Source organism: Anguilla anguilla, chromosome 4, assembly GCF_013347855.1.
Source record: "Anguilla anguilla isolate fAngAng1 chromosome 4, fAngAng1.pri, whole genome shotgun sequence".
Classification (NCBI taxonomy): domain Eukaryota; kingdom Metazoa; phylum Chordata; class Actinopteri; order Anguilliformes; family Anguillidae; genus Anguilla; species Anguilla anguilla.
Window position 1 is genome coordinate 10675761 of NC_049204.1, and position 13230 is coordinate 10688990.

Sequence of the window (13230 nt, forward strand, 5' to 3'; positions counted from 1 at the left end):
TAGGGTGTCGGGGAGGGGAAGTGTCGCAGCACAGACACTGGGGGGAGCGCGCAGCCGCTCAGGCGCATCGCATCAACCCTCAGCAGACTGCACTGTAACGGGGGAGGGAGGGGGGGTGGGAGCCAAGAAGGCGTTGAGTAGGAGTAGGTGGTGTGTGTGTTATGTATCTTCGTGTGCGTGTGTGTGTAAGTCCATGGACTTCATCTCCACCACAGTCTCAACATTGTCTCTGCCGTCTGATACTGATGACGAGGACACGGCCGTTGCCGTGGAAACGACCTCGAAGAGTCCTGATCCAGAGACAAAGTTCATAGGAGCAGGGAGGTGGGGGTAGGGCCGAGCATCTGTCTGCATAACAATCCAGGAGAGTGGAGAGATATCAGCCTTCCAAGGCCGATGTGGGGGAGCCAATGAAGATAAGGATTGTTTTGGGTTCAGGCAGACTTCTGCATTTTTTGTCTACCTTTAGTCCTGTGGTTCTCTCAGCGTTGTTCCAATCATCCGAATTTGATGGACCATTTCAGTGAGCCGAACCGACAACTTCTCCAAGTTGGTATCCGTCATGCGAATTTGTGATCCACAGTGTAATGGCAGTGTCTTTGTATTTGCTCTTGGTTTTCATTCTGACAGCCCCTGCGTAACCCTTGAGACTGTTAATAATTCTAAAGTATAAACTGAAATCAATTACGTTTTTTTTCATAACGGAGAATCAGTGCCTACATTTTACCTAAGTACAGTTAAAGCATTGTACATTTTACAGTGAATGTATGGAAGACACACTGTGAGGGTTGCAGCAATAAAACATTTTCTGATACCCTTAAATATTTGCTGAATGTGCAAATAAAGGTGTTGTAATTTAAGCTTGTAAGGTTTAGAAATTTCTTCCATACCATAGGGTTGTAGCACAACAAACCTACAACTAAGCTAAACTAAACTAACTACTAAATTAAGATACGAAGACGCACCAACAGCTGACACTTGCATAGTACTGGGGTTCAGGTTTCAAGTCTTGGCAAAGAAGCAAGAAACGAAGCTCCTTCCATGAGAGCCCTCTCCGTATTATTCGACCTGCCCTCAGTGTGTGTGTGTGTGTGTGTGTGTGTATGTGTACATGTGTTTTTGTTTCGAAACTGAAAAACCAACTTGAAAAATAACTTCATTATGTAGTCCAAGAAAAATCTACTTAATAATTTTTTTATACATATCTTTAGTACAATTCTAAGTTGAAGAGAGAACCCTTCCTTCCATTGTCATTGTCTGGACTATTACTCATTATATATAAATTAGTTTCCTGCTGTAAATACTTGCTGTTAAGTAAATACGTATTGTTCTTACAGTAAAGGAAATACTTTACTGTATAAAATGATTTTTCTTCTCATCTTCTTCCTAATTTGGAATGCCCTAATCATATACAACTGCAATTGTGCGTGACAGTTGAGACAAGCATGCGCTCTCCTCTGAAGCATGTGATCAGCTGCTTTGATTCGGCCCTCCCAGCCAAGCTTTCACAGACATGAGCTGGAGGAAGACACTTCATGTGCAGCTTTAGCAAGCAAACCGCAGGTGCCCATTTAACCCACAGGGGTCGCTAGAGACGAATGAGACATGGATCCTGGCTGACTGAACCCTCCCTGACACTGGGCGATGCTATCACAAATTAAATAGTGCCCTGTGGGTTGGAACTGGCATTCTTGGGAATCAATCATGGACTATGGGACCCATCAACACTCGAGAACAGTGCCTTAAAAGGATAAGCCACTCAGCAGCCCTGCAGTATGATCTCTTAATGATGAGAAAAACAATTTGACAACTTAAAAAAAACCCTGTAGAAATTTGCCACCTACAGTTGGTGGTATTCATATAAGCCTTCTTTAGTTTCAGTTAAACCGAAAACTGTATGTCCCTGGACAAGAGTCAAGATAAGTCAAGTGACTTACAGGATAAGATATCTTCGTATTCTGTTATACGTCTGCATGGTAGGCTGCTTCGTTTTAAAGATATGAGTATTAAATACCAACGGATTAGCCCATTGCCTCTGTTCAATGGAAAATAATGACAGGCTTTTAAATGTGATTAGTTAAAATATTTTCTTGAAAGACGTGCCAGAGGATAGATAATCTCGGCTTGGTTTTAACACTCTGGCGATTGGCTAGCATTACTCGGCACAGGAGAATGGACTTGAAGATTCTCTGTTCTTTGCCAGAAGTGGTTTTGCGTGGCTCAGCCGCGCCGATCCTGGCCGGCCGCTAAACCGCGTGGGACCCCGACGATACCGGCGGCTCCCGCGGCTCGGCAGAGCGAAGCGGCGACGCGCCCTGCCCCTGACCGCGGCACCGTTCCTGGTGGCGCTTGAGCATGCCGGAGCGGCTGAAGGCCCTGCCGCATCGGGAGCAGCCGAGCGGCTGCTTGACCGCGTGGACGCGGCGGTGCCGAACCAGCCGGGACGCCATGGCGAAGGCCATGCCGCACTCGGGGCACTTGTGAGGCCGCAGGCCGCTGTGCAGCGTCTGGTGCTCCAGGAGGTTGGAGGACTTGGTGAAGGCCTTGAGGCAGACGGAGCAGGTGTACGGACGCACGCCCTGGTGGGTCTTCTGGTGCTCCACCATGCGGCTGGCCACCGCAAAGGCCTTCCCGCAGTCCGGGCAGCTGAAGGGCTTCTCCCCCAGGTGGGTGCGCTGGTGGCGGAGCAGGGACAGGGGCTTGTTGAAGGTCTTGCCGCACTGCGGGCACGGGTAGGGCTTGTCATTGGTGTGTATGTTGCGCTCGTGCTTGCGCAGGTCGGACGAGCGCACAAAGTCCTTCCCGCAGGTCCCGCACGCATAGGGCTTCTCGCCCGTGTGCGTGCGGATGTGCTTGCGGTAGTCCGACGACCAGATGTAGGTCCTGTTGCAGAAGGGGCAGAGGTAGGGCCTCTCCCCGGTGTGCAGGCGCTTGTGCTGCTGCAACGTGCCTTGATGGGAGTAGGCCTTGCCGCACAGCTCGCACACATGGGGCTTCAGGCCTCTGTGCGTATCAATGTGGCTCAGCAGGTTGCTTAACTTTTTGAAAGCCCAGCTGCAGTGCGTACACTTGTAGGGACGGTCCACGGTGTCTCCCTGGACGCCTTGTTTCTTTATAGCGGGAAACACAATTGGGGTTGTCTGCTCTTTCAAAGTTTTCAGCTCTATGGCTTCCATTTTTAGTCCAACACTTCCGGTCCCCTTTGTTGAATGCTCATCTGAGGTAGGTTCCTGGTGGCTGCTGCTGCTGATGTGGACCCCATCTTGTTGAGTTGTCAGGATATCTTTGATGAGACTAGCCGACTTGCTCTGAAAATGGTCACTATTACACGTACCTGTCTCATCTTCAGAGGCCGATCTACTAACTTTTTCAGGTAGTGTCCATTCAGGTGAGTCATCAGAAGGCTCACTGACACTGCTGGCTGAAGACGAGTCAGTGGATTGAGGGTACTGTCCTGACAATCCCTCAGCATTGATAAATGTGATGTTCTTGGACAGAAGGTTAACAACCTCATCCCTTCCACAAGATTTTTTGTTTCTTCCCAGTAAAAAGCCCTCATCATTAAAACTCTTTAAATTCCCCTCAAGTCCATGACTGAGCACTGCTTGCATTTGTTCAGCCATCTCACATTTTTTGGAGCCTGAATTTATTCCTGCTGAGGTCATGTGCTGTAAATACGATTTCCCTTCACAAATGTTTAATGTGGTTTTTTCCATTTCAGTACCTGAAAGAAATCACATATACAATGATCAGAATAATGTATCACACCATAATATCATTTAACTATCATTCTTCCACATTAGCATCTCCAAAGGAAGAGTTCAAAGAAAGATTTGGGTTGCTACAAAAATCCTGTATGCTCTGTGGAACTATCCATTGTTATCAGAGATATGCACGTAATGAATAGATTCTTATTAATTATTTGCAATAACTGGCTTTACTGTTGACCCATAAGATTTAATTGACACCCCTCCACTGAAACCATAAAGCCAAATACGTTATGGCGATGCAGAAAAACATTCTTTATTCAAGCTGGACTAATTACACACGAAGCTGGCATCCGGAAGCACGTGCAGAAATAATTTGCGGTAGGCCATAGAGCATGGGCATAGAGATGGGCAACTAGAGCTGTATCCATTTCTCGCTTTCATCTCAGCTTCTGTCCTTAATTACTTAATTAGCCCTAACACTTATGCCACCTGTCATTTTCGCTACATTTCATGATAAGCGCAAAAATGTCGAAGCCTGTTCTTGTGTCTATACATGAAACGCTTTACTGTGATCCAATCTACGAGTGTGAACCTGTGTTGCTATACACAGTTCATTTATTTCACAGTTCCTACACGTCTGCATGAAGACCGGTAAGAGTTTTTGAATGTGGAATTAGCAAATTCCCCCTATTTTACAAATGAGATGCAAGTATATTTCCAGTAATTTGCCAATACTTCTTTCAGGTCTAAAACGGGTATCCTTGATCTCAACATATCAATCACCACTCTGCCCCATGCTGACGACTTCCAGTTTTCCAGGAGTTTGGCAGGATTATATTTCTGGGCTAGTTGGCTGTTGACAGCAGTTTATGTACTTTGTAATACATTAAAGTGATATTTAATATTTAAATCGTGCACGCTTACAATCCTAAATGATGTGACCGCAGTTGGCATAAGTGTCCAGTGTCAAATGCGTCTGGCCGTGCAGAGCCCTTTCTGAATGGCAGGTACTCAGAGTGAGAAAAGGGCGCACCAACCAAAAAACTGTTTTACAGAACTCAGTCATAGTACAGGATATATTTCACCTAAATGAATGGATTCTCTAGACCCCCACCCCCGGGCGCGTGTATGTCTGTGCGCAGTCATTTCATATCCGCAGGTAGTACAAATGTAAACTTTTTTAGGTGTTGAAGTCCTGAAGTCAGATTAATTGAATATTTCACGTGAAATGCATGCGATTTAACCCATCTGAATAAATACTCTGTAATGTTGACTTCCGGCCCTGAGACCCTGGCTATCTGGGTAGTTTAACCCAAAAACCGTAAAACAGTTAGCAGGTAAACAAAAATAGGCTATTATCAGATAGGAGGGCACGCTTGTAAATGTGGTCACATACTTACACCAGTAAACCTATGCTGCTACAGAATTAAACCCGGCGCATGTGTGGACTCCGCTGTCATCCAAATGCGGCACGTGCAAGGATCCATAAAATGAAAATATTCGTGAGTAGGTTGTTAGTAATGCATTTATGCACTGGTCTATTATATTAATTTAGTGGGAATGTACGGAAGCGGCTATCGTACTCCTAACTGTCAGCACGTCCCCGATAAATGTATTCTCTTAACAATAACAGCCTAGCGACTGCACACTGACAGGCATTCAGTTTCTTACCTTAATACATCACCGTAGCCTACAGCTTCTCTGTCTTCCCAGTGTCCCACTTATTGATGAATAGATAACTTTTTCAGAAATTGTAGTTATTCAGGATGTTATTCAGGATATAGGCTACGGCGAGTTAAGCAACGCCAAACTGAATCCCAAGCAGTATACGAGTCAATATAACGTGTCTCATTCTGAATAGTCAGCAGGTTCGCTTCACGCGACACGCCAGTAGTTGACTACTTGAAACCAAGTTGCAGCAAGATCTCAGATTGCAACAGAAGTCGTAGGATATTTCTTGTAGGGCTCCAGAGCACAGTGACCTCCAATTTACTTAACACAAATCAAGTTTATCTCCGTGCAGAATAGGAAAGAAGGAACGGTTGGGTCACTGTTAGGACATACTATCAGTTCACCACCCGCTGATAGGCGACAGTTTATGAAATGGTCACGTGTCTGAGTAGCCGACGTTTAGCTATAGCATCTAATTTCATGTTATGTGTGAAAGATTAAATCCTACAATAATACCAGGCATACAAAATGAATTTTGTAGCTAGTATTAAAACATTACAGTGTTAAAATTGCAATTGCTTCTCTTTTATTAGTTTCCAAATATAATGATAAGATCATACCGTTTGGTCCGATTATTTATTCTTTTTTATTTTATTTTTACAAGCACCGTTTCTGTTTAAATTTCTGATTAGAGTTAATTTTGGACAATAGTAACAGATGCTGATGCCTTGCATAGCTGACCACTTGATAACCTACTTGTAAATGTAGGTATGGATATGGAAGGAAATTCGAGAATTCGAGAGTTGATCCAGATGAGTTTAGAAAAGACACCTGCTGGCAGTTACTGTATACAGTATGTGCCACGCATGCTGGTAGAGAGCAAGTCACAAGAACGTTGTCTACACCTGGCCATGTTATTGCCTGTACTTCAATCTGTAGATAGAACCAGGACAGCTTTGTTTTTTCTTATTTCACTTGAAACTTTTGATTAAACTCTCCTTAGACACACTAGCATTTGGAAAGGTGTGATGGGTTAGGGATCTAACAAGTCTCATTACATCCATGTCTATGCTAACAGTGAATGCTCCCATAGAGCATACTGGATTTTTACAGTAACCCAAATCTCTCTTTGAACTCATCCCATTGAATTATTATTGTGGAAGAATGATAGTCCAATGATAATTTGTACATTGTAACTTACAACCTGTAAACTTGTTACTCTGTCTAACTTGTGACCTGTAATCTTGGATCTCTCTCTCTCTCTCTCTCTCTCTCTCTCTTGCTCTCTCTCGCTCTCTCTCTCTCACTCTCTCTCGCTCTCTCTCGCTCTCTCGCTCTCTCGCTGTCTCTCTCTCTCTCTCTCTCTCTCTCTCTCTCTCTCTCCCTCTCTCGCTCTCTCGCTCTCAGCTCTGCACATATGATCTCTTCTGCAGCGGAATGCCTTGGACGTTAAATTTCTTTCCGAGTGACGCAGTGGGGCAGATGTATTCAGGCCATGCGGCTGGTATTTTCGACTTTCCTGGAAACTTTTGGGAAGGACTTCTCTGTTGTGCTGAGAGAGCACGGGCACGGGCACAGGCTCTCCCTACAAGCTGTATCAGCAAGCCGTCCTAGCTCTGCTCCCTAAAAAGGGAATCTTTCGCCCTCCTGAGGAACTGATCTGCCCTGCCCAGATTACAAGATATTGTCTAGGTGTCATACAAACAGACTCAAGCTGCGGCTGGATGCCTTGATTCACAAGGACCAGTCATGCCGTGTGCCTGGTCGGTTCATATATAATAATCTCCTTCTAGCATGTCAGCTGTTTGGTTAGGCAGGACATCAGGCAGGGGTGTCTAGTATCAAGGCAGCTCTACACTAGCTCTGCAGGCCTTGCTGTGTTTGTTGTAGAGGGAACTGACAAGAGTCTCTGCAGTGGGGCAGGGGCTAATTAAAGGCTCCATAGCATACTGCTAATGGATGGTCAAGACGAGGCCGCTGAGATGAGAATAGGCTGTTAAGAGAAGACTTGTGTATAACCCTGCCCCTAGCAGACCACTGTAGTCGTGATTTGCATAATTTTTTGAGGCGTAATTTATCAAATATTTTTTGATCCTCTGGATGCGATTGGATCGCAAATTCGCATGACGGATACCAACTTGGAGAAGTTGTCGGTTCGGCTCACTGAAATGGGCCATCAAATTCGGATGATTGGAACAACGCTGAGAGAACCACAGGACTAAAGGTAGACGCAAAATGCAGAAGTCTCCCTGAACCCAAAACAATCCTTATCTTCATTGGCTCCCCCACATCGGCCTTGGAAGGCTGATATCTCTCCACTCAGCTGGATTGTTATACAGACAGATGCTCGGCCCTACTCCCACCTCCCTGCTCCTATGGAACTTTGTCTCTGGATCAGGACTCTTCGAGGTTGTCTCCACGGCAACGGCCGTGTCCTCGTCATCAGTATCAGACGGCAGAGACAATGTTGAGACTGTGGTGGAGATGAATTCCATGGACTTACACACACACGCACACAAAGATACATAACACACACACCACCTCCTACTCAACGCCTTCTTGGCTCCCACCCCCCCCCCCCCCCTCCCCCGTTACAGTGCAGTGTGCTGAGGGTTGATGCGATGCGCCTGAGCGGCGCTTCCCCCAGTGTCTGTGCTGCGACACTTCCCCTCCCCGACACCCTACCCCCTACCACATGTGCAAGTCTTCGAGTTTTGTTGTAATGTTTTAATGTTTTTATGATGTTGCTATGTGCTGAGGTTTTTCTTCGTTTTAATGAAACGAGTGCCCTCTCGTTTCATTGAAAGGACTGTTTTTTTCCTCCTCCTTCCTCCTGTTCTCTCATTTCTCATCTAATAAGATGGCGCCGCGGATGGCTGCCTCGGTGTGTTGACCAAAACAAATTCCTCGTATGTGTAAACCTATTTGGCAATAAAACCTGATTCTGATTCTGATTCTGGTTGTTACATTGATTAGTTGTATTGCAGAGTCATAATACAACTGTAAATATTTTCAAAGCAAATGTTGGCGCAAACAGAGTTTGTGCATTTTTGATGTCATAGGTTTCCCTAAACACATCAAACTCCAAAATTCACTCCTGGCCAACCCTAACCGTCAGTGCTTAAAATGTTTTTTTTTTAAGTTTGGGCACCCCCGGTCAAATTGCATGTTTTGTTCATTTTCAAAGTGAAAATAGTTTGCAGTCTGCAGGGAAATTGAACTTTGCATATTTCTGTAGATTTTAATTCAGAATTACTTTTTTTGCCGAAATGAACAGATTGCAGAACCCTTCTAGTTCATATTTTCAATCATAGTCAAGTCTGGGAACATTCAGACAGTCCCTGTCTTGTTGAAATATTCAACCACTTTTCAATCTCTTCACTGACTCTGGGACATTAGTTTTAGAATTTGTTGATATTTAATTGAACCCGTTCTTCGCTCCACCTGCTCAATAGTTCCTGTGCCACTCGTGGCCACACAACCCCAAACCATAATAGCTCCGCCCCCCATGTTGGCGAGGTGCTCATTCCTTCAAATGCTTTCCCTGAGTTAAATTTGTGTTTCAACAGTCCACAGCATTTGTTCCAAAATGTCTCTGGCTTCTCCGTGTTGTGTTGCATGCTATAGAGTTCTGTGATGAGATTGCAAGAATGTTTTCCCTTCCAACAACTCTGCACAGTGGAATGGTGCTCCACGTCTCCGGTTTCGGCTGAATCTTTCTGCAGATCCTTTGCAGTGATGTATGGGTTTGGCTTTGCATACCTTATCAATCTATGAGCAGTTATACCAGAGATCTTGCCTTGACTTCAGCTGTTTCCCTTTACTTCAATTTTTTAATGTTTCTGACAGAGGAAATCCCAAGCTGAAAACATTTAATTGCGTTCTTATAGCCTCCCGCAGTGCTGTGACCGTCAATTATCTTATTTTCAAATCCTCAGTCAGCTGGTTTTGAGGGTTGAGTCCCAACCATGGTTGTTGAGAGTAAGCACAACACCCTGAGAGGTCAGAAAGGTCAGAGGATTTATTAAACTCTGGATTTGTCTTCACCTGGTTTAATTTGAGGCCTGAAGGGTCAATCAAGTTTTGTAACCTTGAAAAAGTATTAATGGATCAACTGTTATTAAATAGTAATTGCACATTAAAATTTGCTGAGAGACAGGATGTCATGTTACAATTTGTACCCTGTAGTGGTTGTGTCAACTTCTATTCACTTAAAATTCAAAAAAATAGGCAATCTGACAATGGGATCTCTAAAAATGAGTGCTCCCTGCACTTTCACTTTAATGAATGGAATCATAACATGGGTCATTTTGTGAAGAAGAAATTACTTTCTATTACAGCTTGTTGAGAATTCATTTTTTTCAAATTTGGGCAGCAATGTAGTGTTCAATGTAGTTTACCTAATACCACAATTACACTTTCTGATGCATATTGTTACTCCATGTTTTTCATGGTAACACCATTAGGGGTAGCCAAAGTACTATTATTGAAACAGGATTATGTAATGTTGTAATTCTACTTTTTTCCAACAGATGTCAGTAAGACAACATTCACTATTAGATAGATCTATCTATCTATCTATCTAATCTGCCCTTCCCTATGTTACACTCTTTTTCCTTTTGCTCATTATTAGTAAAAAAGGAGTTTTCAGACTGAAGCTACTGATAGATAAGGATAACAGGAGGTGAAAAAGTTCAGAAGCTCTAACTGCCATGCTGGGGGTTAGATCAGTACAGGAATAGGCAGCCCTGGGAGAAAAAGGGATTTGGAAGCACAACTATAGGGTTTTGAGTTGCATACAAGACCTGACATAGCTGATACTACTGATACTATAGGGAAGCCTTTACAGTTTGTGCCCAGCTTGTGTTTAAGGGAAAGGCAGGTCTGTGACCTCTTTGTAAAATAAATAAATAAATACATAAATTAATTAATTATATTGCTCCACCAAGCTGTTAAGGACTTGCCAGATACCCCTTGGAGGGGGAAACTAAATGTACATTATGACTTACGTGAAGGGCACGTTATAAGCATTGTATTATAGAAATGAGTTGAAGACCTGAGAATTGCAGTTGCTGAACCTGAATTACTGATAAGAGTTCAACCTGGCACAATGGATTCATTAGTTTTTAATTTATGTATTTATTTATTTATTTATTTATTTATTTGGTCTAGAGAAGGAGACTGTTTTTAATTTCTTTCTTTTTTGTTATAGGTTGATAATCACCTTTATTCAGAAAATGTGTAATGATTTGGCCTGGTTTTGGTCTGCAGTGGGGGATATGGAGTGGTGTTGTGTGTTCACTGTGTGGAGGAGAATTGCAAATGGAGTGAAGACTGGAATATTAGCGATGATAAAATAGTAAAAAAAAAAAACAATAAAAAAAAACTATCTTACCATGAGCAGAAAAACAATTGAACCATGAATTATAGCTGTATTTAAAAAAAAAAAAACATTTATTTAGTCAACTGAGAGCCATGACATTTTGTATTTGCACAATACCTGTCCATGGTATTTTGAGATTCAGTGAATCAGCAACTGCTCACAAATATTTAATATTATGTACACAGCTGAGATGATCAGTTGCCAAGTAGTCATCATACTAATGGATAGACAATTAGCGGTTCTCCGTTAGCAGTGCAATTCAGTATTCTTTGATTGTTCTACATTTTCTCAGAGGCAGATGTGACATAGTTTTATGCACATAAAAAGCTACTACTAAGTTTTTTTTTTTTTGTTTCTTTTGGCATACAAACAGAAAGAAATGTCTATGCTCTTAGCTGCCAACTTCAAAGATACAGTCACAGTCACTTGTGTCACTGAAAATAGAACTGAAACACGATTTTCAGACTGACATCCGTGCTATTATTGTCACTTTTATCTGTGCATAAAATTAGATTTTCTAATAAAAGCAAATCTTTATTTGTGAAATATCTAAGTTTTGAAAGTCACAGAGACTTTAGCAGTACACATTCAAATGGACTTTACAGCATGAAACACCAGAAAATATTTATATGACTATTGACCTGTCTATTTACCCCTAGTCCAATAAAACATACCAGTGTTGGCATCTCATTCTTTTTTTTTTCTCATTGTAATCGACAGTTATTCCACATCATTCCCAAAGAACATTCTTATTTTTCAAATGTGAAAAATGTAAATTAAGGTTGTGAAAAATTATGAATATGAACTAAATTTAACAATAAGCTGACCACTGGTGAATGAAAGTAACTGTTCTACTTTTGTATGTACAATGTAAATATCAGGACTTTGCTATAAATCCAACAGTAAATTCAAAGAGAGATGCACAATAGCAGAAGAGAAACACTATCATATATTGCTACGATGCATGCTATTGAACAGCTGAGCATTAGTCTTGAAAGGCACTCATTATTATGATGATTAAGTACTTATGGACTGCCCATAATTGCACTTCAGCTATGCCAAGTGATGACCTAAACAGTGATTTAGAGCCAGCCAACTGTTTGACCTTGGATGGATTATTTCATGATCTCCTTCAAAAAAGTATATTAAAGTAAAAGGCATTTATGAAATAATTTAAAATATAAAATCCTAGTCAGTTTTAGTTTCAGGCAAAATGTACTATGTAAATAATGTTTTTTGATTCATGTGCCTTCTTGCAGGAGACACATATAGTATTGCAGCCGTGAGTACTGTTCAACATTGTGTGTTTCAGTTCCACAGACTTACATTTCTTTATGTTCTTTATATAACTACACTATGACCTGTAGAGCCTGTTCTAACAATGCATTGTTTTATAGCATCCCAAAGCAAACTCCAATTACACACCGTGCCAGGAAGTCCTCTAAAACCGGCCCCAAACGGAATCAGAGTATCGGAGGGAGGGTAATGTGGAATAAAAATGAGGGGGCGGGCAGGGAGGCCGATGCTGTGAATAGAGAGCACCGGTTTGAGGTCTGGGCCCACAGCAGTTATGTAACACTAACCTACTTTCCTCTGCACTGGAAGGCGATCACTGCGCATCAGCCTCCCTGCAGTAGAGCGCAGGCCGGTGTCTGCGCATACGTGCGCGTTCAGCACAGCAGTAAGACAAGAGGAAGGGGAATATGGGCAGTAGTGAAATCAGGTGTTGCATTTCTGCGGCGATGATGCCCATCATTGTTCTGACAGTCATTATAAAATTGCAACAAAAAAAAAAAGATTACGCCCCGTAATGTCCCTTCAAATGGACACATATGCGCAGGGCAGATTCTGATAACAATACGTTGATATGTATTAGAGCATCGATTGCATGAAAGTTTAAATATGTGGCGTGGTGTTTTTATTTAGTTCATTTATATTACTTCATTTTGGTTAACCACATGAAACATATCATGGCTTATTGTAGGTAGGGTGTATACGAGATGATATGGGACAGACCGTTTTTGGATTAAACATGGGACATCCCATCTACTGCAAGTGACACAGTAAGACGCAAGACCTTAGCGACCTTACTTGACTCTGTTTTGTAGAGTTAATGTTTCTTGATGTGAAAATTGTTATTTGCCCCCAGATATAACTTCAGTTGTATATGTTTGCCTATGCTATTGTGCAAGGAAACAACCGGAGGGCGCTGCTCCAAATAGAAGAAATCTGCTATAAGTTCAGCCTTTCCCAAATGCCAAGCAGTAGCTGACAGGGTGAAGTGAATCATGGGAAAAATCTGAATGAGCCACAGGTAGGAAAAGATTGCTGCGCTGTAATTGTGCTGAGATTTCGCCGGATCGGGCGCTGGCGACGCCATACGCGGAGCCGTGCCACCCTGGCTGGCACCGAAGCCGGTGCCCCTGTTTGTGCCAGCGGACTCGCCAGTCAGGCCTCCGTGAGAGC

At 42.8% G+C, this 13230-nt stretch overlaps 1 protein-coding gene and 1 long non-coding RNA gene across 2 annotated transcripts; one reads left to right on the forward strand and one right to left on the reverse strand.

Annotated features, from left to right (window-relative positions):
* Window positions 1–411: 411 nt before the first annotated feature.
* Window positions 412–5781, reverse strand: znf648 (zinc finger protein 648). The gene is made up of 2 exons (XM_035413102.1): window positions 5382–5781; window positions 412–3724 (listed from the first exon to the last, which is right to left on the reverse strand). Exon 2 carries the CDS (start codon window positions 3714–3716, stop codon window positions 2247–2249), a length of 1470 nt encoding a protein of 489 aa, XP_035268993.1. The 5' UTR covers window positions 3717–3724; window positions 5382–5781; the 3' UTR covers window positions 412–2246.
* Window positions 5132–7611, forward strand: LOC118225077. The gene is made up of 2 exons (XR_004764762.1): window positions 5132–5212; window positions 6789–7611. It is a non-coding gene; the product is annotated as an uncharacterized LOC118225077 (long non-coding RNA).
* The last annotated feature ends 5619 nt before the right edge of the window (window positions 7612–13230 follow it).